We start from the raw sequence: 26,969 nt of genomic DNA on the forward strand, positions 1-26,969 counted from the left end.
TCCACAGGGGTTGGTAAAAAATTGGCAGTCTGACCCTCTTTTAATATCTCTTTTGCAGCACAAAGAAAGTTGAAGTAACATTCCTTTGCTAGAGAACTGTAATGTGCCATACTTGGTCAATTTGACTGTTATGTTTTAGGCAGATCTGTCATTGGACCAGGAAGATAATGGCCTCTTTAGACATGCCGAAAGGACTATGGGCTGGCAGCGAAGAAGTTCTGTAAATGAAAAGTGCTACACCACATTCTGGTCCTTTCATTGTCTCAATCTGCTGGGTTCTAGGAACTGGCATAGTGAGCATTTAACACGTAAGAGGGAAATACCTTGCTCTTCGCTTACTCCCGTCGTAGTATAATGTTCTATAACTGACAGTGCACTAGAACCAGGAAACCATCTCACTTACCTTAGGGCTCTTATAGCAATGGTCACTACCCAGGTTGTTTCTCAGGAAATCTGGTAAAGAATTGTTGGAAACATCTGTCTTCTGAAGCTGAAGAGCAGCCAATTGCCCTTTAACTGCCTTGCACTGGAGTTTGGGCCTCACCTCCACTTGGTCTGACCATTTCACCCTGGTATTTCTGGGGCACGTTCCTTTCTTGAAAATCTCAAAGGCTTGAATAAACATGATGAGGATGGGGGGAAAGGGTGGCCCCCATTGCAATCACATTTCCGGCTAATTGCGGGCACATCTGCTGCATGGTTTGTACCTCATCTGTCTTCCACAGCTTGGCTGTAACATGCCACACCCTTTCTGTCGTTGCTAGGGCTTCCACATCCAACAGTGTGGGGATTTACTCCTGTGGCATTTTAAAAGCTTGAGCCCTGTTTCACTGATTCTGGGTCCTCGGTGGGCAAACGTTTAAGAAGTCCTAATTAGTTTGTATTTACGACTGTTATCTGCATGCTTCAGTCTAATTGAAGAAACAAGAATATAGTCCTAGAAGAGTGTGATTGGCAGCAATGAAAACCTCTTGTTACCGTGAGAGAAATCTGCTCACTACCTCAATACCTCCTTCCAATTACCGTTTAATTATTAACCAGCAACATGCTCCCAGTGCAGAGGCTGAGCCAGTCACCAGCTGGCTGTTGTAGGAGTATAGCTTTGAATCAGCTGTACATTGCCAGTGTTTTGTTTTCTTGCAGCTCTTGTTTTCCAGAAGGATATTTAAGAGGACATGTTAAGAGCACGACCCATAGTGGGAGTTAAATTCTAGAGTGCTGTTTCCAATCTTTCTGATAACTCCTACGACTTGACATCCATTTACTGCTGCTATGCAGAACAAGCTAGATTGCGAGTCATATGGCTGGAGTGGTATTTGCCTGGGAGCCATTGCTCCTCTGGCAACCCCCTAAAAAGTTAGTCAAGAGACTCTGTGGAGTTCAGTTTCTGAGATTGGTGTCCTGCTAACAGTGGGTTGTCACCCTGGTATTTTCCTGTGATGCCTTCAGTACTGCTAGCAGCAGCAGGAGGAGCATATCAGGCAAACATGCACATATTTGTACACACACTGATGGACTTTGGCATGCTCCCAACATTTAGTCACTCTCACAGCAGAGTGGACACACAGATTATTATTAATACTTGTCTCTTTTCCCTCTGCACTCCCACCTAACACAAATAGTCTTCTTTCTCATTAAATATAAACACCTTGTTCAGAAAGAGTCCACCAGAAAGAAACTGATAAACTGAGGCTTTAATGCATCTGGGAGCTGAGAACAAAGTGCTATGTTTCTGTGTCTGTCCGTGTGTGTGTGTCCCCGTCTGTCCGTGTGTGTGTGTCCCCGTCTGTCCGTGTGTGTTTGTGTCCAGTTAATTTATACCTCAAATCCAAGTGGGAGTGAATGCAGCTCTTTTTGTTAGTATCATTGGTATAATGATGGGGATTTTCCTGCCCTATTACAGAGACACTGGATGATGCTGGCCCTTGTTTGGTGTTGGTGGGGGGGATGACAGCAGACTGCTAACACGTTGATACTGGAGGCCTGATGTGAAAAACAAATAGCAGATTTCACAGGAGCTACTGAAGAGCTCTGAGCATGAAAAGACTTGGCCCTTGGTGCCGCTGCTTGGAATGTACCTAGAATGTGAAGCCATGAAATGGACTTAATGCAGATCAAATGTGCAGGTCTCATCAGCCTCAGAGCACAGCAGGTTGTCGCAGAATTCTCCAGCTGCAAGTGATAAAATGGCCCTTCAGTGGCAGTAATGATGGAAGAGGGAAATGAGGGGAAAGCTGTTACTCTTCCTTTGTTGGGAGATGGTTTTTTTTTTTTTTTGGTATGTATTTAAGTGAATTGTACTCTCCATAGCTGTGACGAGGGGGAGGGGTTCGTACAATCAGGGTGACTGTTGTGCAGAACAAACTTTGAACTGGCTCAACAATGTGACCAGTCTACTGACTTGGGGCTTGTCCGCATGAGACGTTAGTGCATGGCAAGCCTGGTGTAAATGTACAGTGCACTAGCATACTGCACAGTAACATCCTTTATGGACACTGCTACAGCACACTAAAAGTTCCATAGTGCTCTTCGATACATTTGTGTTTCAAAGTGTCCATGTGGGACATTACTGTGCAGCAAGCAGGCACTGTAAAGTCAGACACTGACCTGCCGTGCACGAACGTCCAGTGCAGACAAGCCCTTATCTTTACCTTGCTTTAGGTTGCTGCACTGCTCTTACACTCTCCCCTTCTGGACTGCATCTTCCACCTCCCTTCACTGTGGGAGGGAGAAAGGTTGGGAAGGGCATGACTTCCAGCTCTGCTGCAAAAGGAGAGAATTCTAGGGATGTGAATGTTCACATACAACTAGGCATGGCACTGACAGGCACTGAGTAAGTCTCCTCACATAGTTTTGCTAGTGCGTCTCAGTCCTGATCTATCTCAGTTCTTAGCAGAGAATGATAATCCTGGCAACCTGTGTAGCAGTATTGTGGCATAGATAAACATCCACAAAGCGGTAGGTTTTAGACCTAACCCCTCTGAAACACACTTGCAACTTAAAATGAATCTGAAAAACAGTTCTCCAGAGAACTGCAAACACCTACAACACTGCACCACCTACAACAACTCCTCTTTTACTTAAGAGTGGAGGAGATGGAGGCATAGAAAAGGCTGGCAAAAGAAATATATGTATGTAGTGTAGTTATAGCTGAGTCAGTCCCAGGATATGAGAGAGACAAGGTGGGTGAGGTAATATCTTTTATTGGACCAACTTCTGTTGGTGAGAGAACCAAACCTTTGAGCCACACAGAGCTCTTCTTTGGGTCCTGAAGAGGAGCTCTGTGTGGCTCAGAAGCTTGTCTCTCCCACCAACAGAAGTTGGTCCAATAAAAGAAATAGTTATTTCTGTGGGCCTTTGCTCTGCACTTCCTGCATGTGCTCTTGTATGAAATCTTTAGCATCTTCAGGGTCTACTTTCACTGCATGATTGATCTCATAGAATTTTGTTTCACTGACCAATGAAATATACTCTGATAGCACTCTGAAGTATATTTTACCTTTTTCAGAACCCTCCTAGTCACGCCTTACACTTGGTGTGTCCACGTTTAGTGTAGGTAAGTGCTATGGCACCCACCCCAGTTGGTCATACTGATTCAGTCACAGACTTTGCATTAGGTACACAGTGATGGTCTTCCTCATGACACTCCTCTCCCTCCCCCCACCTCCCTGTTTTCAACATATTGCCATCAAAACTTCTTGGAGGTGTTCTAGTATAATGGAAATATCCTACTGGGATTATTACTAGTGTTTTGCAAGAAGTTACTCTGGAGAAATGACTGTGTGTGGAAGAGAACTAACTGAATATTGTGGTGTAACACTCTGAGACAGCCTAAGAGATTGCATGTATTAGCACATCGGAGAAGGCTGTTTTGTTCATTTAAAGTACTGCCTTTGTGATGATCTCATAAACCCTCTCTGATTGTACAACTCTGCTAATTCTGGTCAAGGTTACTGTGTGACCTTGGTTTTCCCAGGTGGCTTGGCCATTCTGTTTTTGATGTGCATATACATAGGAGGGACTTTGTAAGCCTGAGCATGTGGTTTTAATTTTTTCCTTCTGTCATGTGCTTTATCTGCACATTTTAGATATGGAAATACTCATGGCAAATACGTGGTATTGACAAAAGCATTTACTGATGGATTCTTTTATCTATAGGGAACATTGGTGCTTATCATACACATGTCCAGGATATGCCCCCTCCCTCTGCCCTTTCTCAACTTCACAAGTTTCTTTTGGTCTTGCAGGGATATCTTGGTTTCTGAATAAAATAATGTAATTCTCTAAATTGAGTGTAAATTCTCCACTCCTGTTTGTCAATGTTAAGCAGACAGGGTAAGTGATTTTAGAGCAGATGTGTCTCCTAGCACCAAAGCAGAAGTTCCACAGTGGAGAAATCTCCCTCAGCATGCTACCCCAGAAAGAAGAGTTCCCAGTCATTGCTCTCAGGAGAGATGATTTGTGAGCAAATAAAGAATAAAACACTTGGATGTTCTGAATTAAATTAACAAACCTCTGTTCTATGCTACCTAGACCCTGAATTGTATAAAGCTCACTCCATGATTTATTTCATTCACTGAATCGGCTACTGATTTTGGCCAATTGGTCTGATTTAAGGACTGAGAACTGTGGTAACTGGGTTCCTGTGTAAAATGATGGATAGGTGTGAAGCAGGGCACATCACTTACTCACTATTCTCCCCATTATTGATTACTTGTTTGTGTGTTAGGAGGAGTTGTATATGCTTTTATTTATATTGCATTCTTTTGTAGGGGCCTTGAGCACTTAAGGAGGGAAGGGTCATGCTGTATATGATATTAATAGAATCATAGAGCTAGAAGGGACCGCAAGGATCATCTAGTTTAACTCCCAAATCACACAAGGAGTTTGTAGCAAAGCAGAAAATTGAACCTGGATCTCTCTCGTCCCAAGCGAACATCCTAGCCACTGCACCATCATTCCTCTCATTAAGGCTGCAGAGTTAGTCACTCAAGTTAGGAAATTCCAGAATGAAAATCACCCATTCAACCTTAATTCAGCCCCCTTGTGCATATGTGTTCATATACATCTGTGCCCGGCATCACAGTGGACCCTGGCAACTGGGAGGAGCACTTGCTGGGAAAGTCCTGCTCATTGGAGAATTTAGCTGCCAAACTCGGACAAGTCCCTGCTTTGGAGGCGTTAGATTTTAATACTGTCAAAATGTATTTTTCCCTGATCTGGGAACAGCCTGAAACTTAAAAAATTAGCTTGAGGCAAACACTCAGCATGGATAATTTCAGCCCAAATGGTTAAAAAGTGGCAAAGTTATAAGCAAGTGAAAACGGGGTCATACTACGGGAAGTTTTGCGCATTAGCATAGTAGTACTACCAGGTCAACCTATAATTAATAGGAAATCAGAGTGGAAGTTTGATTCTGGACTCCAGAAGACTTTGTTTTAAACTTAGCCAGAGTTAAGGTAACTAAGTGTTAAGAACTTTAAATATTTACTGATTGAAGTGGGGAGAATAACTCCTCTTAATTGGAATGATACCAAATGGGTGTGAATGTGTTTCCTCATAGTTGGCTTTGTATACCTCCATATAACATGCCAATCTGACATCAGTCTTCTCTTAAAACAGGGGCGGGCAAACTTTTGGCCTGAGGGCCGCATCGGGTTTCGTAAATTGTATGGAGGGCTGGTTAGGGGAGAGGGTCATGGCCTGGCCCCCACCTCCTATCTGTTCTCCCCCCCCCCCCCCCGCCCCCGGGACTCCTGCCCCATCCACCCCCCCCCCGCTCCCTGTCCCCTGACCGCCCCTGGACCCCTGCCGCCCCATCCAACCCCTCCTCTCGTTCCTGATTGGGGGCCCCCCCGGGACCCATGCCCCATCCAACCACCCCTTCTCCCTGTCCCCTGACTGCCCCCTGCCACCCCATCCAATCCCCCTCCTTCCTGACTGCCTCCCCTGTCCTCATTCAACCCCCTGTTCCCCCCCGACCACTCTGACCCCTATCCACAGCCCTGCCCTCTATCCAACCCTCCCTGCCCGCTTACTGCGCTGCCTGGAGCACCACGTCCCCACCACCACGCAGCACAGAGCATCGGATCAGGCCAGGCTCTGCAGCTGCGCTGCCTCAGGAGCTCTCAGCCCCGCCACTCAGAGCATTGCACTGGCAGCGGAGTGAGCAAGCTGAGGCTGCGGGGGAGAGGGATAGCAGGGGAGGGGCCGGGGGCTAGCCTCCGGGGCCAGGAGCTTGGGGGCCGGGCAGGACGGTCCGGCTCGCGGGCCGTAGTTTGCCCACCTCTGTCTTAAAATAACCAATTTGAGGACTCCCTATTAAGCTTCTCCCTGGAATGCAGAATTGAGGATGTAAAGTTCACCTCCCACCTGGCCATGAGGAATTAGATTTTGGCTTGTGAGGAGTTAATCTATTGTCCCATAGCCTGGATATTAGTGTTCCAAATCCTCTCCTCCCAAAGATCTTCTTTATATTGGTACTTCCTAGTCATTGTGGATGCTCTGGGCTCTCTGGCTTCCTAGCTAACTTGGCAGCCTGTTTCTAATCAAGTGATTAATGACTCTTGCTGTGCTCAAGCAACTCAAAACCTAGCCATTTGGATACTGTGGGCCTTACAGGTACATAGGCAAATACAAAAAGGCAGAACTGTTTGGCATGCATTCCAGACCCTCTGCCACAACCCATAAGCAGCTGGCCTTACGTTGCCCAGCTAAGCCTAGTTGTGGCTGTATGTCTGCTCTGCTCCCTTCATTCCTTTGCATTTCTTCCAAACGTATTCATGTGTCCACTTTGACTGGGGAAGAGGAGTTCATCTCCCACCTTTGCTTGTTAGTCCAAAGGTTGTAGGGGTGGAAACCCCACCAGTTGCAAAGCTGTTCAACATCTGGCAGAGAAATGGGGAATAGCACATATATTGGACCCAGCTGTGTCAGTAGCAGTTGAACAGTGGGACTTTATTTGATCTTAATGTGAGGAGCAGCAAGTTTCCGTGGGACCTCGACTAGGATGGGAGTGCACTTGGCACTGGGATGTAGTAGCCCCCTTCCCCGGAAAGTTAAAATGGTTGGAGGCTTGATCAATATAATAGGATTGTGGTCATTGGGAAAGTGTGTGCACATGCCAGTTAGGCCGCCTCCGGCTCAGCAGCTGAAATCTGATAAGGGGCCGCTAACTGTCAGTCTCACTTATTGAGGAGGGAAGCAGAGACCGATGGCATTTCTAGGGGTCCAGATAAGAACTGGCCCTCCTGTCAAATAGAACATGATTAATTACCCTCAGTCCCAGCTCCTGCTTTGATAGGAGTTTCTGATGATCCGCAGGCTTGCAGATCAGGTGGTGACATTCCCATTGGGAGGTGAGAGTGCCCGCTGTGGAAATGCAGCAAATCTGGGGAGAGATTAGATCAGTGATGGCGCTGGCAGAGAGGGGTCCTTTATTCTCATTTCCCCATAGCTGCTTTTCTCATTTTAACATCTAGTGAGACCTAGGGCAGCTTACACAACAGAGGTGACAACGGAACCTTTCATGTGGAGGAACTGGGAACAGTTTGAATGACTGCTGTATGCAGGGTCTCTGGTTCAACACAACTAGCCCTGCTTAAAACCCTGGATTTTGTGCTTGGAGATGATTCCAAGCAGAGCAGGACCCTGGAATGGGGACTTCTAATGTTAATTGCATATTGCTGACTAATTTAATCAATGGACTCCATTTAGAGAGAAGAGGAATAACAGAGGGATAGTGCACATGTAGAAAGTACAACCATGTTTCCCCTCCCTCCCCAACTAATTTAGTTTTCATTTCATTTCGAGGTTCAGTTCCTGCTTTCCTCATTTTTTAATATCTCGATAGGCTTGCTCCAGCCTGTCTCACAGGCCTCATAGTCTTCCTTCTCCATTCCCACTGATCATCTGGTGCTTCTGTCCTACCCCTTCATGCACGGTTGGTGTAAGTGTCTGCTCCCCCACAGATTCAGAAGTCTAGAATAGCATCTCTTCCCTCATCTTCTATCTGAATGCAAGTTGCTGAAAACTGTCTTCTCTTTCCCTATTCATTTCTAACTCTATGAAGCATTTTGTTACAGTTTGTACGAAAGACATTCTGCAAGATAATATTGCATGGTGGCATCCTTATCTAGTGTGTCTCTCTCTAGAAAGGGAGACTTTAAAGAGGTATGAGGGAGAGATTTTAAAAGTACATCAGTAGGAAGGTAGTGAAGAAATTGCCCAGGGAATCGCTGCGACAAAGGAAGGGTAATGACCTCTCTTAAATCAAACCAGGTTAGAACTCCCAAACCTGGCTGAGAAATGATCTCTCAGAGAAGTGTTGGCACAGGGTAAAGAGGAGAAGAAGGATGAGTTGCTGCTCTGGTAGAGTCCCAGGCTAAAATACCACAAAGACCAGCCACCTTGAGGCATGTGTAATTGGGGGGGGGGGGGATATTTTGCTCCAAAATGTAGGTCTTGAAATGTGGATAAATTACATTATCCCCAATTTACAGAGGGGAAGATTGAGGCACAAATCAGTAAAGTGATTGGCCAAAGTCCTACAGGAAGAAGGCAGGAGAGCAAAGAACCCAGGTCTCCTGACTCCCTCACCAGTGCTCTTTCCATTGGACCTTGTAGACTCCTGGCCACCAGTTGTAAGAATACCTGTTAAAAGAATACTTCCAAGGTTCTCTTCTTCACTCCCCACACACCTCGCCAAGATTAGGAAAGAACAAGCCAGTAACTCAGCCCCATATGCTTCTTAAACAAGGGAGACATTCAAAACCCTCAGAATAAAACCTTTAAGCTTCTGTGTATTTATTCAGTTACATTCTCTTGAAGGTAAGAGAAGGCTTTCAGAGAAGGGAATGTTATGGTTGGGAAGAAGGGGCTGCAAGGGTGGCTCAGTCATAACTACAGTCATGATTTTCTCAAGAAACCCCGACTGTAGTTACAACTTTCCTCCCCTTCACAAAATCCACCTGCCATGGGGCTGTTCAGTGGCTTCTTCTTTTTTCATCTCATCAAGTTCAGGTGTCTTGCGGAGGATTTTGAAATTGAGGACGGCTTTGCCCCTCCCTATTTGTCCATCCATCTCCAGAGATGCCAGACTCAGCCCCCAGCTTGCTTACTTCTCCCACACACATTTTCATGCTTTCTACGAGCTCGCTCTGGGAGCGCCCTTGCTGGATTGATCTAGAAGAGCTATCTTCTCCTGTAAATCATTTCTCAAGGCCCACCTCTGCAGTGATCCCTACAAGTAATGGCTAGGTTGTGGGGTAGTCAGGGAAAACCAATCTAACCTTGTTTTTAAAATATTATATATATATATACAAAATATTGTGCCATGTAAAAATCTTGACTCCCATTTTCCTGCCCTTGATCCTTTGTCATATTAGAGGACAGAGACAATCTGCCTGATTGCTTGTACAGCATTTAGCACAGCAGAGCCCCCATTTTCATTGGGGCCTGTGGCCACGACTGCAGTATGTAGACATTTGTGTTCCTCAGAATCCCATCATCTCAGTTGAGCAGCAATCCTTTTCTATGGGATGCAAATGCCTCACCCTGTTGTTTATTTTAGTGCCTAGGCCCCAGACTGATTCTGATTACTCGGTATCAGAGGTGAGGTGGCCTGGGGTTGTGTAGTGGGTTCACTTCAAGGGAGGAAAAGGTAGTCATTCCCGCAACAACTGTGTGGAGAGGAGCCCCACCACCCCTTCTCTGATTTAAAGGAGGCCCCACAGCCAATGTAGTGGCTGCAGAAGGCGTTTCTGTGAGCTAGTAGAATAGAGGAAGACCGGCTGGAAAGTACAGTAAAATGAGTTTGCCATCAAACAGCAACAAGTCTTATGCTGTGCCCCAGGTCGGTGACCTTTCCCTCTGGAATTCTCCCCTCTGACCTCCGGATCATTAATCCTGATGCTGCCAGATGACAGTAATCCATCATGGGCCCTGACAAGGCTTGCAGCCAACTGTGAAAGGATCCGCTCTGCTTCAGCCTCCTCCTGTCCCGTGATGCTGCTCGTTTTTCAGCCTTTCCTGTTCAGAGCTGGAGGTTTCCAATAAAGACTTTATCACCTTTCCCTTCCTCTGAAAGGACTGGGGGAGGGGGGCTCAAAGAGCAGCCTTTCCTCACTTACTGTCTACATTTTGCAATCCGCTCCTGTGAAATGTGCTGAGCTCTGGCTGACTAAACCAATGGAGAGCACCCAGAGTTTACGGGAACCCAAAACACAACCCCTGTTGCATTCCCTAGCTCATGCAAGTTAAGAGAATGTTACTCAACGTTCTCCTTTTATGGAAAGTCCTGTAGCATTTCATAGAAAATGACCACTTCCCGCTATGCTGTGGTTTTAGCTTTCCTACAGAACATAACAGAAAGTGTCTCTCTCTTGCAAAACTCTACAGGATGGTTAAAGAAAATACATTAAAAATCTCATGCTGTGGGGTTTTGGAGTCATTTTTTATAGATTCTTATGAAGTTCTGTAGGATTTTCCTATAAGGGTCCTAAGTATCAGAGGGGTAGCCGTGTTAGTCTATAGCCACACAAAAAAGAGGAGTCCAGCTTAAAGACTAACCGATTTATTTGGGCATAAACTTTTAGAGGTAAAAACCCCACTTCTTCAGATGCATGGAGTGAAAATTACAGATACAGGCATATCTTTAAGGTGCCACGGGATTCCTAGATTTTTCTATAAGGGTCCTGTTTTTAAAAGTTATCCAGAGGAAGGGAGTATTTCCTGGTGGTTACAGCTGGGTACGGGAAGTCAGATTTGGGTTCTGTTCTTCCACCAGCATTTTGACTATGTGCCTCAGTTTCCCCATCTGTAAAATGGGGATAATATTTTCACAGTCCCTCTGTGAGGTAGGTGAGTTAATTCATTAATGTATGTAAAGTATTTTGAGATCATGGGTTGAGAGGAGCTAGAGAGGGCGAAAAATTGTGGTTTTGGCTAAAGCTCAGTTTTTAAAAAAAATCTGTAATATCTCAGTATTTCCCCTTACCAGCCCTGTGTTTTCCTGAGGAACCTTATTAATGGCCCTTTCTTTCATGTTCCAGCTGTCCCATCTGGCCACCGTCCAAGCATAGCTGGATGAAAGTCCCTTATGAGCGAGCTAATACCATTCTCTAAATTGGATTGGGGAAGAGTGGGTGGTTTTGAGCAGCACAAGATGGCCTCAGGGGAGGAGGAGAGAAGAGGGAGGAGTGCTCCAGTTCTGCCCTCCCCTGTCATTGCTGACCAAAGAACTGGGCTCTGATATGGATCGTAGTATCATCAATGCAACTTTTGTAATTATCTACTTTGTTGGAACACTCTGGCATTCCATTAAAAGTGGCCACCTGTTCAGAAATATGTATCCAGCAGTAAAGGGGTTAAAAACAAACTCCTTTCCTATTTGTGGGGTGGGATGAAAGAGGGATAAATAAGATTTTTATTTACACACCCTGCCCTGCAGAGAAGTGGAAAGTTCCCAGTTCAGTGTCTGCAAGTCCTCCAAGGAAAATAAGCGAATAAGTCATCGACATAAGTCACCAGCTCTATTAAACGAGGGCTGTGGCAAGAAGATGGAACACATGCTGTTGCCAGACTGCTCCTACAGAGTTTTCTGTACGGAAATGCTGTCTCTGTCTACACGGAACCTTTAACCGTGCTAAGTGAACTTCTTTACAAATCTTAACACAGTTCAAGCTGACTTAGGCCTTGTCTACACTAGAAAATTGTACCACTTTACTCATCCTGTTATAGTTAAAGTGTTATAACCCCTCTATGTGGGCACAGTTCTAGTAGTATAAAGGTGCTTGCCGTATGGGAAGGAGAATAAGTTATCTTGGTATAGGGCATATTTATGCTGGTATAATTGCATCTACCCTAGGAGTTGTACTGGTAGAACTATATTAGTGAAAAAAAAAAAAAATCACACCCTAACCAACGCATTTATACTGTCACAACTTTCAAGTGTAGACCAGCCCTTGGTTTAAACTCTGACTGGCTAGTTAGGGTGAATGGGGACCAAACACATTTCCATTTTTTGGGAATGATTCTAGTCTTGGTCCTGGAGGGAACTATAGGATGCAAAATGAAAGCGGCAGATGAGATACCACTGATAGATAACAGATCTGGCATTACTGCTTTACAGGTGCCTCCCCTGTGGTAAGAGTGACTCTTGCCACAGAGGAGAGAAGACAAATAAACGGGGATATGATCGATGTATACAGAATAGTGAATGGTCAGTCCAGGGTTCCAATTTACCTTCTCCCATAATACAAGAACAAGGAGAAAACTCAGTACAACTGAAAGGTAGCAAGTTTAAAACTAACAAAAGGATGTATTTTATATAGCATATAATTAACTGGTGAAACTCAGTGCCAGCAGGTATTGAGGGGAAAAAGCATAATAGGATTCTAAAAAAGGATTACACGCTTAGGGCACTGAGAATGTCAGTGGAGTTTAGATGGACTCTGTTACGCAAAGCAGAATAAAAACCATTTATAAGGGCTTTATAGTCTTTTGCTCTATGGCATATACCATATGCCACTGTTGGGTGATGGAAGAAATCTCCCTGTGGGCTAATTATTTCACAATTGTCCATTACTGGGTTTCTTATGCCTTCCTGTAAAGATTTTGGTACTGACCTCTGTCCTAGACAGGACAGTGAAATTAGATGGACCATTGCTTTGATCCAGCATGGCATTTCCTATGTAATGAAATATTTGCCATGCCTACATTTTTCTTTCTAGTTGGCTAGATTTCATTAGTTTCAACTTTGAAATCCCAGCTTCTTACTTTTAAGTTCTGGGAAATGGGCACTGGCAGGTTAAAAATCAGATTTTTATACCTGTGTTAACCTGCTGATTATCTGCAGTGTGGTCGTGCTGTATCATATAAGGCTAAAGTAAGATTAACTCCTGATTTCCAAACTCAGTGTCAGACTGCAGGAAAGACATAGCCAGTGTCTGAAATCTAATGTACATTTCACTCTGTATGCTGATTGTTTACTCAGTTTGGACAATGAAAATGGATTAGTTAGTTTCACTTTCTGGCTCTCATGCACTAGTTTCTTGCTACTGTATTTGGGTTACAAATACAGCAAGAGAAGGTCTGCAATGTCACCCAGAAAACCCACTGAAATGGAATTTAAAAAAAAAATCAGATTTCAGTTGATCTTCAATTTCTGTTAAACTTAATTTTAGAAAGCCTAGATGTTGAGACTCAATCAACTGGGCAACAATGTCTCTTTAAACACAAGCTGTGGGGGGACTTAACATTTGCAAATGTGCTCATAATGCATCAAAGAGCCAAATTGTGGTTGGAGGTGAAGGAGACAAAGAGTGCTGGAGTAAGCGTCCAAACCCCCTCACTCCCTAACCACCCCTCTCCCCCCAAAAAGAGAGGGGGCAGCAGTGACATAGTAACACAGAGTATCAGAATTCAGCTTCCCCATGCTTGTACTGAGTGGGGCGGGGGACTAGAAGCAGTGTGGCAACAGTATCCTACCCCTTAGAGGGAGGGATCATCCACTGACCCTCTCTGGCTTATGCAGGAACAGTTCTGATGGACTCTGGAGGCAGCTGTAATCTAGCTTCCCTCTGCCAGGGAGAGTGTCAGCACCAAATAAGGAATAAGAGAGAAGAGCTTAAAATGGGAGAAGGGGGTTAGGATCACTCAAGGGAGGGGAAACAGGAGTAAGACCAAAATTATTGTACTAAGAGCATGAGCAGAAGCAATTGCAAAAGGGGTGTGTGGATAGGGGGAGAGTATATAATAGCCAAAATATCATCATTTCCTTTCATCTCTGCTCTCTTATTTTAAGTACTGAAAATATAAAAGAGGAAGAGAACATTTTGACAACCACTCAGAGAATCCTGATGCATAAGCAGGTCTTGTTCTTTGCCAGGAGCTGTTTCATGGGTTCTTCAGTTCCCTCATGAGCATGAATGAAACAAATTGTGTCTAGTAGTGCCCTGGGAAGCTCACATAGTGCTGCTCCTCTGCTGTCTTTCACATCTCCGGTCCTGAATTTAAAAGCCCCCCACTTCTTCCCCTCCCCTGAGTTTGCCTATTCCACAAGTTGCTGCCTAGCCACATATTTTTATTTGTCTGGTAATTGCTTTTGCCAGCAAGAAAGGATTTTCCATGAACAGGACTTGGTGTGTAGCTAAGACGCTCTCATTTTCTTGCCTACAGAGCGCGCTCTGGTCAGGTTACAAACAAGATTGCCTTAATTTCTCATTAGCAGGAAGATCAATAGCTCCAACCTGCCTGACTGTTTTCTTGTCCTCATTTTCTGTCTCCATGATCCCCTCCCTGCTGTCCTGTTGTGATATTGCAGGAACTCCCATCAATCGGATCCCCATCATGGCGAAGCAGATCCTGGATCTCTATATGCTCTACAAACTGGTTACTGAGAAGGGAGGGCTGGTGGAAATCATAAATAAGAAGATATGGCGGGAGATCACCAAAGGCCTTAACCTGCCCACCTCCATCACCAGTGCAGCGTTTACACTTCGGACCCAGTAAGTACAGAGCCCTCCTGCTGGGAGCACGCAACAGGAGGAAGTGGGGAGGGGGGAAGAGTAGAGAGGAGAAAGGAAGAGGGGGGGATGAGGGGAAAGAAATAAGCAAATTGTCCCCTACTATGGCAAGAACGGACATGATTGGCTGTTTGTTTCAACGTTCCTCCTCCTTGTTCCCCACAGTCTCTTCACCTCAGCTTCGCTGCACACCCACCCCTCTTACCTTCTTTCCTCCGGCTCTGCCCTCTCACCCCCTTTCTCTTCAGTGATCCCTCTCTCTTCACTTGTCTTTCTCTTCAGCTAAACTAAATCCAATCCCCACCCCTCCAAAACTAGTAATCATGGAACTACCATGCCATTTGTTGCAATCACATGGTTACCCCTTTCCCCATCCTGTGTCTGATCTGTGTAGATTGTAAGCTGTGGGGCACGGAGCATCTACTGCTTTGTGTTTGTGCAGTGCCTGGCACGATGAGGGCCCATTCATGGTTGGCCTAAGATGATACTATAATAAATGTGATTAATAATAATAATCAAATAGTCTTCTGAGTTTTCAACGTGTGTTTTAGCACCTAGATACTGTGGTAATTGCTCCCTGCCCCATAAATACTTAATATAGAATAGATACGTTAGCAATAAACCTAGGGAGAGAGGAATAGAACTGGCAAAATGGAGGCAGGCAGAGGTGCCTCCTAACATTTTGTTCAGGTTACGAGGCAGTGTAGTCCAGTGACTAGAGCAGAGCACTGGAAATCAGGACTCCGGGAATTCCCAGCTCTGTCCCTAACTCATTATGTGACCTTGGAGTGACCCGTCCATCCCTCAGTTTCTCATTCTGTAAAATGGAGATACTCACATATTTCACTAATGTTCCTAAAGTGCTTTGAGAGCCTTGGGAAAGGCTCTATAGAAGGGTAAAAAAAAATTCCCCATCTGTAAAATGAAAATAATGATATTGACCTTCTTTGGAGAGTGCTTTGAGATCTACTCATGAAAAGTGCTGTATAAGAGCTGTGTGGTGGTCTTATCAGGAGCAGGAGATTATGAACCTCTTTTCTTTTTAAACTGCTTCTCCATAGCTTGGGCGTTCTTGGAATGTGCCTTTTCACTACACTTTTCAAGGCGGAGCCTCTTCCCAAAGTGATTTTTTTTTTTAAAGCTTGGACAAAAAGTGTTCAGCCACTTTTGAATACAAGGAGAGTTTGGGGGTTTTATTACGTTTTTTCAAACAGTCAAAACAGCTGGGGATAGAAAGTTGAAATGTGGCGTGAAAACAGTTCTCAGTGAAGATAAGTACTTGTGAGTGTTCAGTCAAATTTAGTTGTGCCCAGGTTTAAAAATCGCATGCCTAGTACAGTTCATATGGGATTTTTCACCACGTTCATAAAGCACACAGAGAAAGAAGGTGCTGCTGGACCCTGTGCAGCTAATTTAGGAGCATAGTGAAAAATATACTGGTGGTGCATTTGTCCAGTGTTTTGCACAGCAGGTCTTGATTCATAGATTCCAAGGCCAGAAGGGATCACTGTAATCATCTGGTCTGACCCCCTGTATAACACAGGCTGGAGAACTGCCCCAAATAATTCCTAGAGCTGAGCTTTTAGGTCATGATTTTAAAATTGTCAGCGATGGAGACTCTACCACAGCCTTTGGTAAGTTGTTCCAATGGTTAATGACTCTCGCTGCTAAAAAAGTACATCTTATTTCCTGAATTTGTGCAGCTTCATCTCCCAGCCATTAGATTGTGTTCTGCTAGCCTGAAGAGCCTGCTGTTAAATATTTGTTCCCAGTGTAGGTATTTAGAGACTGTAATCAAGTCATCCCTTAAATCTATAACTAGGTCTGTGACTAGAGTCCCAGGGTGATACCATAATAAACTAGCTTCTAGCAAGGGCTGCATGGGAGCTTTGGCCCCTATCCTTCTGAACCTTGAAGCCGCAAAAGGACTACGGACCCCTAATGTGCACTAGATGAGGTGTCTAGGTGGGAGCCCTACTCTGATGCACCTTGGGAGCTTGGCAGTTCTTTGGGCTCAGAGAAAGGAGAATTTCTCCTGTGAACCTCCCTAAGGCATTCAGGAAAGCATCTCCCTCCTCAGTTGCTTGAGACAAGGGTGCACTAGTGATCTAGTCACATAAGTTCAGATAAGGGAATTCACATTGCTTATGTCAATTTTCTTACAATCAGAAGAGCTTTGCTGTCTCAGAGAGTGAGGCGCCTGCTCTGTTTTATTTTTCTTTTCTACATAATTTATTTAGAACAAACCCCCAAAACCCACCTAAGAAATTCCAAGACGGGGGGCAAACCCAAGAGAACATTATGGTTGTACAGCTTATCACTCGAGTCAAGCAATTTGAAAGTTAGAGTTGATCCCTTAACTCTTCTCCTTGTGCATAAGCATTCAAATTATGGTCTTTAATTGTATGATCATGCATAATTTCTTAAAGACAATGTTATGTCACACGTTTTCTTTCTTGACACCCGAACTACACAGCTTGCTGCACACTAAGCAAAAGACCACAAAGCAAAAATGAATATTGGTTGGCAGAGTTAGGTCTTCAAAGGGCCCAGTCCTGCAAGCACTCCTGAGCAATGCTTAGTACCATGAGAATTCCCATAATCTACTTTTTTCAGACGCTGCTGAGTACACTTGCTTTGATCTTCCCTCTCCATGTGTTTCTCCCAGGTATATGAAGTACTTATATGCCTACGAATGTGAGAAGAAGTCCCTAAGCTCTCCTGCCGAGCTGCAGGCTGCGATCGACGGCAACAGGCGGGAAGGCAGACGGCCCAGCTACAGCTCCTCCTTGTTCAGTTATTCACCCACCGCCACGGTGCCTCCTTCCCTCCTGTCTCCTCCAAAGCTCCGCTTCCCGATCATTGGCCTGGCCCCAGGCAGTGGAACCAGCAACTCCCGTCTCTCTCCAGTGGCAGCTCTCAGGAAAGGTCTGCTATTTACCTCTGTGCAGGACAGAGAATGTCGGGGGGGGAGGGCGGGGAGTAGGCAGTGGGTGAAATTAAATTTCAATATCTGTCCAAACTTGTGTCAAAGAAAGTTTGGGGACAGTGAGAGGACTTGGATGGTTCAGGGATATAGAGCCGTCAAGCTCCAGGTTAACTAGTTTACGTACGCGCTGTGTCAGTAGTGACAACATTGTCATTGATACTGACTAATCACCCAGGACTGCAGAGCAGAATGAGAGAGGGAAGGATAGAGGAATGAGGACAGGACTGGGATCAACCAGGAGTTACCGGGGCTCTAGGCCCAGCTCCAGCTCTGACTTCCTGTGCTGCCTTAGGCAAGTCACTTAACCTGTCTGCATCCCTAGTTCCCCATCTGTAAAATGGTGGGTAATTCCCAGCAGTGTGGTGGGGATTAATTAGCTAATCTTTGTTAGTTGTGTGAAGGTGAAAACTGTGATAGAAGTGCTAAGTCCTGTTAGGAAGTGGGAGTGATGCTATAAGAGGTTGTGAAAATAAGCAGCCACCCCAGCTTGGGAGCGCATTGGAAATATCCTGGTAAATTTCAGAGGAAAAAAGAAAGGGGAGGGGGTGTCTCATCTGCTCACTTTAGTGCCAGTTTCTGAAGGCGTTTCAGAGGCCCAGATCCTCAAAGGATTCAGGCTCCTGACGTTCATTGGTTTCAGTGGCTATTAGGAGCCTAAATACCTTTGAGGATCTAGGCCAGGCAGACTACACCAAGTGGAGTTGAGATTGCTCCAGCAAAGAGAGCAAGGAAGGCGATTCTGTTTGAGGAGTAGCAGTTCCATTTGGGAATGTGGGGGGATTTCAGTGCCCTGGAAGTGTGAGCTGATGTTGGTAGAAATGGCCTCATACAGTGGGAACAGGCCACAGGCTGCCATGAAATGGACTAGTAGTGTTTGGTTCCTCAGAGCAGCATTGTCCCCCTTCCACAGTGGGTTTTAAAAGCTGATTGCTTACACTGGGAAGCTCTGTGCAGAGCTTGACTGACTGACTGCTTCTCTAGGCGATGGCATCCCCCTGACTGTGTCCATGCCAAATCGCATTGCCATGCCAGTGACCTTGGCTAACCAGCAGGCAACTGTAGCAGCAAGGACAGCCACTCTGGAACAGCTGAGGGAGAGGCTGGAGGCTGGAGAGCCGCCGGAGAAGAAACTCTCACGGATGACGGAGGAGGAGCAGCGGCTTGTCCAGCAGGCACTTCAGCGCAACCTGTTCAGCATGGCGCGGCAGATCCCCATGAAGATCAAAATCAATGGCAGGGGTGAGGAGGCTCCCATGCTAAATGAGGGGGTTTTGTATGCTGGAGTGAGCACCCCAAAGAGGGGAAGTCTTCCTTTAAACCCTGGGTATGTGGGCTTCACCCCAGTGCAGGACTTTAGGCAGTGGCACCCTTGCACTTCTGCAACCTATCCCACTCTTTTGGGTGCTCCCACCCAGCCCATCAGCCAGAGTGCCTTGCCTTGGTCTGTTCTGATCCTAGTGCCAATGTGCTGCAGCAGGGCATGAATTCCCTAACTTCCCTTTGCTGCTCCTGGCTTGGAGACTAAGGTATGGCACCACCTCCTAGCTTCCCTGTCACTAGAGGCAACAGCTTTTCATATACAGATTGCAGAAGGCAGCTAGGATGTCATGGGTATACAGAGCGTAGGAAGCCCAGGTCATAGGTGGGGAGTAAGCTGGATGGAGATCTGCATTTGTTTGCTTGAGGGCCCTACTTATTATCCGGAGTTGAGTCTGGGTTTTTTTAAAGGGTCACGTGACATCTCAGATAAGGTTGGGGCTAATGATGGTATTGCCAGTAACTGCTTCCAAGGAGAAAGGACCGTGCTTCTCCTTAGTATAGATTACTGTGCCACTGCCCTGCTCCCAGCCTCCATTGAAAAGCCCCTGGCATTCTGGTGGGAGGTGACTGCCCCAAATCATAGCCTCCAGGCCCCTGAAGGCTGAGTTAGAGGTTTGAGTGTAAGCAGCACTCCTGGCCAGGGGAAACACTCAGTATTTTCAGTGGCAAAGTGGAGATTCCATCCTTAAAGGTCACTTGTCAGAATCAATGTAATTTTAATGTGACTTCCAAAGCTGATTAAACAGCACAGCACTTCCACCTATCTGCCCTGGGGGCTGCAGTTAGATGGGGAGTGTAGCCAGCATTGTCTCAGAAGATTTTAGTCCAACAGCTGTTTTCTCTTCTTCAGACGTTTTGATCCATTTAAATTAAAGAGCTCAAACCCCATCTAATTGCACCTTCAGAGGCAGACACTAGGCTATAAAGGTTTGACATTGAGTGGGGGAAGGGAAAGAGTTGCTCTGGAGGCCATTGCACTTTACTCAACAGGAGCAGTGCTACAGTGTGAAGCTCTGGTTGAGAGAAATACATGTGGCATAGGGTCAGATCTTGGTCCTACTGAAGCTGATGGAAGCGTTGTCACTAGCTTCAGTTGGACCAAGACTTTGCTTCCCTAAGACTATGGACCTACTTAAATTTCACACTTAAACTGCCTTAAAAAGAATAGTGTGTGAGAGGAAAAGCAAACTTTGTGGCATGTCTTAAATCCCCTCCACTTTGCTAATGTCCTTCCCTTATCTCTCCTCCCACTGCTTCTGGCATTAAGATGCAGTTGTAGCCTCTAAACCTAAAAACACACTGATGGAGGCAATGTGGCCTAGTAGATAGACCACTGGACAGGACTCAAGGTCCATGGGTTCTTTTCGTGGCTCTGCCACTGGATGACCTTGGATAAATTTACTTTCCCTTTCTTTGCCTCAGTTTCCCCATCTGTAAAATGGAAACAATTATACCTCCTTTGTAAAGTGATTTGAAATCTACTGATGAAAAACATTATAGAAGAGCTAGGGATTGTTACTATTATCTTAATAACCACTCTTGGGTTAAATGCTAGTTATGCCAATAGCATACCTTGCTGGGACAGCAGCCATGATGTCCCAGAAGGAATGCAACATCAGATGGGAATTGGAAAAATGTGTAAGATTTACATAGAAGATTTCAGTCTGAGCTGTCACCCTTGTACATTTCAGCCGCAGGAAAACCTCTTCTGTCCTTACTTGGCATTTGCACACTGCACCAAAGCCAGCACCTCATTGTGAGAGGTCGTTGCAATGTGATGCCGCTGTTTCACAAACTCTGAGCAGGATTTTAGGGCCAGCGAATGTCCCACAAAGCAGGGTGATGGGGGAACAATCCCATGTCTTTTTCCACAGATCCACAAAATTGTAGTGTATCTAGTTCCCAGTGCAGCAGCTTAAAAAGGGGTCCCCAGATATGTTCATCAAGGGAGGAGGAGGTTTCACATGTTCATAAAGGTGACCAATGTCTATTTCTGTTTCTTATTCTGCTCATGAGTCTGGTATTTCAGAAGATTTTGCTCCCTCAGCTGGCAGGCAGTGGTACTGCAGCCTAGCCTTTGCTAACTGAGGGTATGTCTACACTGCAATAAAACACTGGCACACACCCACAGCTGGCCTGTGCAAGCTGTCTCAGGCTTGAGCTGCGGGGCTATACAACTGCAGTGTAGATGTTCAGGCTCAGGCTAGAGTCGAGAGAGCAGTGGAGGTTTCAGAATGAAGCTGAATAAAGCTACATGCTACCCATGTATCAAATATTCAGTGGGTTTCTAACCAGTTACCTCTGAAGGCCCAGGGTTTAAATCTGGCAGTGGTCACAAGCGAAACAAGTTCAATATTGTCAAATGTCAAACAGTTCTGCACATTTACAAAAGCCTTTTTCTCTATTCAGCACCCTCTGACTCGCTACTCTGGGCATGAGGGGGTGTACTGACAGAGCTGTACCGGGGGATCTTACATAACACTTGCCTGCATTCTGCTTTTCTTTAAATCCTAAATCCCATCATTTAATAGAAGCTGATTGTACACTGTCCAGAGTACTTCACGGCCTGCAGGCAGGAGCGATGTATTTCCGAACTTCAGAGTCCTTCCCCCCACAAAGCAGGCCACCAGTTCATGAGTTGGAGTAGTGGGACTGGGGGGAAGGGAGGGCTTGGTTCAGTTTTCACTGCAAAGGAGAGGTGAAAGAAGGACCCTCTAAGTACTAGATTGTCCATGGGTAGTGCAGTGGAGATCCAGCACAACCTAACTCTCAATTGTCCTTTCCCCAACAGAAGATAAACCAGATGCCACGGCGGCGGCAGCAGCAGCATTGCATTTGTCACCCAGCGGCATTGGGAGTATTAACATGTCTGTGGAGATTAACGGCACAATCTATGCTGGTGAGAAAGCAACAGCTGCCCAGAGCAGTGGTGCAGCAGGGGAAAGCAGCTCTTGTTTGAATGCAGGATACTCTTAACGGATATAAATTTACCAAACATAAAAAACAAAACTTTTGTTACTTTGAGAGACCCTTGAGTTGACACAGGAGCTGCTTTTCCACAGTCCTCCTCTGCACCACTCTGTCAAGATGGCCCCTTCTTATATCATTGGGGTTTTTTTTTTATATATTCGAGATCCTTCTAAGTGCTACTGCTTGGCAATTCCATCTTTGTGTGTGCTGTCTAAAGAGATATTCTAATCACTTTGTCCAGTTTTCGGATGTGATCTCTGTGTACAGTGGGACTCTGTCTGAGGGTACGTCTGCACTTCAGTCAGGAGATGTGATTGCAGCACGTGTAGACATACCTGAGCTAGATTGGGTCTAGCGAGGTCAAAGCAAGCTTGAGTAACAATAGCAGTGAAGCCATGGCAGCCGAGGCCATGGCTGCTCAAGTGCATACTCAGGGTTCTGGGTGGACGGGGTTAGCCCATGCAGCCACACTTTCACTATATAGCTAGATCAAAGCTAGTTCAGGTCTGTCTACATGTGCTGCAACCGCATCTCCTGATTGCAGTGTAGACACACCCTTATAGTGAAGTAGTTTTGATTGCAGAACTTCTGTTCCAGCAGCATTTCACTGTAATGGGAGAAAGAACTATCTGGCAAGACATCCCTCCCTACCTTCACCCTGAGTGTGGTACCAGGGCCGCTTTTCATCCCTTGCTGCTATAGGAGATACCGCCAGCCCTGGGTGAAGGGGAACTTTTGGAATCTCTCTCTCCTCTTGCTGAGGAGCAGCTTTAACAAGACTAGCTTCTCTTCACCCCATTCTGAGGAGTGTCAGTTTCTCTTTACATCCCTCACTCCTGCTCAGTTGGTGGTGATCCCCTCTGAAGGCCACATTTAACACTTCCTTAGGTGGGTGCAGAGTGCTGCGTTGCCAGTGGAGTAGCTCAGTGGAACTCAGTTCTAGTGGAGTGAAAGTGCATTGAAAATGGCACCGAAGCTGTTGGGGATTTTCAAGCGAAGTGTCACTCTATCAGCCTTTGTTCTAAACATGTTCTGCTGTATTCCTTCCAGTTGCACTGTTGCTGCAGCTTCTTGAACCTGCTTGATTGGGTTGGGCTAACTCTCACTGGTAGAATTCCCTGAGTGCTGTTCTAAAATCTCTGGGGTTGGTAGACTCTTCTCCTCTCCTGCCATGTACATAAGTCTGGGCTAGCCAGTTGCTTCACCTTAAGCACTATGTTGTTCTGGTGTCCCAGTAACCCAGTTCCAAACCTGTCTCTGTCCTGCAGGAGTACTGTTTGCCCAGAAGCCCGTCGTCCATCTAATTGCAGGATCCAGCACCCAAAGCACCTGCAGTAGCAGCAGCAGCTCCCACTGCTCTCCTAGCCCGACCTCGTCCAGGGGCACCCCCAGCGCAGAGCCCTCAACCAGCTGGTCTCTCTGACGGATGGGGGAGTGGGCTCTCTCTCTCATTGGCCTCAGGCAGCTCTGCCCTCTCCGTTCAAGGCAGAGAGCAAGCCAGGAAGGAGTCGCACAGATTACCTCATCTCAAGGAACCTGCTTTGCGGTTGGTCAATGGCCAGATGATGAAACCTTCTGTGCTGGCACGTTTGCATTGCCTGTTTGTCCAGCCTTTTTTATTATTTTTTCAGGTTTGACTGTGTTCCTGCTGGGGGGTTGGGGTGAAGGGAAGGGGACATGCGGAATTTTTCAATCAGGGATTGTCTCTAGGGGCTGTGGGTTTGCAGATGACTGAGACATCATCATGGCAGGTGGAAGGAGCAAGGAGGTAGTAATTGGGGTGGGGGAAGGGTTCCTGTTCTCTAATCAACAGTTGCGTGGACTTCCCTATTGTAACACAGTGTATTGACAATCCTACCCCCAGAGGGACTTTGGTCTCTTTTCCCCTTGTATTTGTTCCCTCTTGTGGTCACTTGCAGAGCAGTCGTGCAGGTTGATAGCGAGCAAGTCTCATCTAGTTGCCCATTCTGTCTCCACTGTGTTCAGCCTCCTGATGCTGTCTCCTTTGTGTTAGACTAGGCTGAAGGGCAAATGGTCACTAATGCTGGATTCACAGGAGACTTGCATCACTTCTTCTTCCTTTGGCAACTACCTCTCTAGGGTCCTGACAGCACACAGAGGACTCTCCCACCTCTGTTTCTGATACACGGAGATGGAGAAGGTCTTTTAGTCCAGCTAGTCGTCTCCCATGGCAAGTGCAAGCCTGGACCCTACTGTTTTTTCCAGGTCTTTGCTCAGCCTAGTTTTGAATGACCCTTGCACTGCTTCCCTTGGGGGAGCGTTGGACAGGCTAAATAAACTCACCACTGAAGCCTTTATCCTTATAGTCATCCTGACTTTTCTTTTGCTTGATGGTTGCTCCTAGTTCTAGCCCCTTGGCCCTCGACAGAACTGGGTTTGCACCAAATGTTGATTTCCTGCAGCGCTTCCTCTCCTGTATGTTTCATTAGCCTCTCCATTCTGTCCCCACATGTCGGCTACGGGCCACTGTCACCCAAAGGAGATACGAGGTGACGCTGACAATCTGCTGAGCTGTGTGTGTGTGTGTGTCTATTCATATAATACACACTTTTCTCAGTTGGGCTCTTACCAGGTATCTTGCAGCATTGTCCGAATCACAGACATCATTCATGAGGTTCACCTGGGCAAAAGGGACAGAAGAGCCGGACCTGGGACAGCTCCACATGGGTGCATCCCAGTTGAATGAGGACACAGGCCTCTGGTTGCGGAGAGAGGGAAGAAAATCTCCCCCCATTCCCAGTAAATTCCCAATGGGTGGAGCTAGGGCTGCTTTAGGCCATCATTCCTCCTTTGTCAGCCAAGTTAGTTCCTTGGCTCACTTCCATAGACCCAGCTCTTTGCTGCTGCACTCCCCACACACAGGCACCCGTGCTGTCCTCTCCCCTCCTGCAGCACATAGGACTGCCCGGGCGATGTTCTCACAGCCTGTGAATCTGAGCCCTCCCGCTACCGCTCTGGTGATGTCTCTTCCATCGTGCAGGCCTGAGTCAGGTTCTTTTGAGCAGATGAAATACCTCAGATATGGACTTGTTATTGTGTTACCTCTTCAGGAAGTATTGGCATATCTTAAAGCTTGTTTTTATATGTGTTTTGCTGACTTTGTTTTTAATTTTTATTTTTTATTGTAGCACCAAAGACAACAAAGCTGAGTGAAGGAGCAGGTGGCTTCCCTGTCCTTAGCATAGCCTGGAGACAGTTCCAGCAGCATTGACCCAGGAGCTGGGCATGCGGACAGGGCGATAGAGGAGGACAGATGCAGGTAGAGAAGGACTAAGAGGGCAGATTTATTTCTCAGGCTGGCTTGAGTTTCAGGATTTTCCCTCAGTGTGAACAGTGGGGTGTCCCCAAGGGGGACAAGTGGTCCCAAGTGTTACAGAACTCTGTGATCTAGTACTGGGCTTATCTTTAGCAAGTTTTATTAGAACAGCTTTGAAGATAACAAGCCTGTCTACACTACAGATTTTGCTAGACCTCTTACAGCACGGCAGTTCCTGACATGTTAAAGTACAGTTCACTCTTCTAGTGTGGGCAGGACCAAACACCTGAATTGTGCTGCAGCTTTGGATTTTACCGGTAGGATTTGGTCACACAGATAAAAATACACCTGAGTCCTGTTTATGCAATGAGACCAAACCATGTTGTGTGCTACCGTATTGTACCCAAATGGTACATTGTGGTAGTTTTTCATGGAGCAGACAAGACCTAAATACTGGAAGGTGTTCTAGGTTCTGCTTTTACTTATGTTGTAAAGACCTATGTTACCAAACTCTGCAACCATCCCCATATTTAGGGGGTTGAAATACAGTTTGGTAACACAAGTCTAAACCACATTGTAACTCTCTTCACAGGCAAGATGATCAGCTGTCTAGAAATTAGTTTGTTATAGCATGGTCTGTGGGCTGTCATGTTTCCACTGAAACGCTCAGCGTGCCGTGCCCTTTCAGATCTGTCTGTACTTGGAGCAGAGACGTGCTAGCTCCCACCATGTGTGTGAAAGGTTATTGCTTGCAGGGTGTAGCACTGTTTCTTTGAACAGTGGTTTTTCAGAGAGTCCTGCTGCAGACTGATCCCCCTCAGCAATCTATTGGACGGTTTTCAATCATAGTTCTAAGGCAACAGTCCCTGTTAGCAACAGCCACGCAAAACATAGCTAGCCCAGTTTTGCTCCCAGGGTCTACAGAATCTAAGGGCTTCTCTGCTCTACACATGCAAGCAATCAGTGTTGGGGGATGGCCTAACAGTCACCCAGCCATGTTATCACTCAATTGGCTCTTGCCTGTGGAGATAGGACAGAAAAATCTTATCAGATTGGTATTACAGCCCTCTGAAGGTAAGGGGCCTGATTCTCCTCCTACTTATGCAGGTGTAAATTAGGAGTTAACTCAATTGAAGCCAGTGTAAAACTAGTTTGAGATGAGAATCCAGCCTAGGGGCAACTGAACAGCTTAGTGACGTTGTTAGAACACCCAACACCTCGAGGCAAGACCAAACTGTGCATTAAGAGGTTTGATGGGCTATAATACTAGGATAACTTACCTCAAGTCAGCTTGCCTGCACAGCTGGACATTAAGCCATTGCACATTTTCCCCTCTCTCCAGCCCATAAGTGTCTCGGACGCCTCCCCTTAGTCCTAAAGTGCTTTTAAGTAAGAGCTTATAAACTGATCCGAGGTTCTCGGTACTGAAATTGTAAGGTACCACTTTGGGAGCCAGTCTGGGGTCAGGCGGCTGGAGCAAGTTCCGAACTGTGAACAAAGCACCTTCTGACGTTAACAGCATTTAACCTCAGAGTGGGGGATGCACGCTGGGCCTGAGCCAAAGCCCACTCAAGCTAATAGAGAGTTTTTCCACTGACTTCAGTAGACTTTGGATCAGGCCCATTATAAAAAAACTGGAGGTAACTTTATCACAAATTGTTTAAAAGAGTATTTTCCCAGTGATAGGTAGCTAACAAATAAATAACCCCAGTGTAACAATCACTGCGGGAGGCTCCTAGAGGGAGGGTGTCCTAACTGGCTGGTGAAATGGTAATTTCTCTCCTGGTGAAATATTCCAAGAGAACTGTGATGCTCCATCTTTATATCTACTGTGTAACATATTACAGAAAGGGAGCCCTGTCCCCCAGAAGCAGCAGCAGCAGTGCCT

General features: G+C 46.0%; 1 protein-coding gene across 1 annotated transcript in view; it reads left to right on the forward strand.

Annotated features, from left to right (window-relative positions):
- ARID3B (AT-rich interaction domain 3B) overlaps positions 1-24,344 on the forward strand; it is a 42,798-nt gene extending 18,454 nt beyond the window's left edge. Inside the window, exons 5-9 of the mRNA XM_024210308.2 lie at positions 14,324-14,507; positions 17,194-17,453; positions 18,496-18,753; positions 21,626-21,733; positions 23,073-24,344. Of these exons, the coding sequence (XP_024066076.1) occupies positions 14,324-14,507; positions 17,194-17,453; positions 18,496-18,753; positions 21,626-21,733; positions 23,073-23,227 (965 nt within the window). The 3' untranslated portion in view covers positions 23,228-24,344. The remainder of the gene's footprint in view (positions 1-14,323; positions 14,508-17,193; positions 17,454-18,495; positions 18,754-21,625; positions 21,734-23,072) is intronic.
- Positions 24,345-26,969: the final 2,625 nt, after the last annotated feature.

Source organism: Terrapene carolina, unplaced genomic scaffold (genome assembly GCF_002925995.2).
Source record: "Terrapene carolina triunguis isolate 2854851 unplaced genomic scaffold, T_m_triunguis-2.0 Scaffold67, whole genome shotgun sequence".
Lineage (NCBI taxonomy): Eukaryota > Metazoa > Chordata > Testudines > Emydidae > Terrapene > Terrapene triunguis.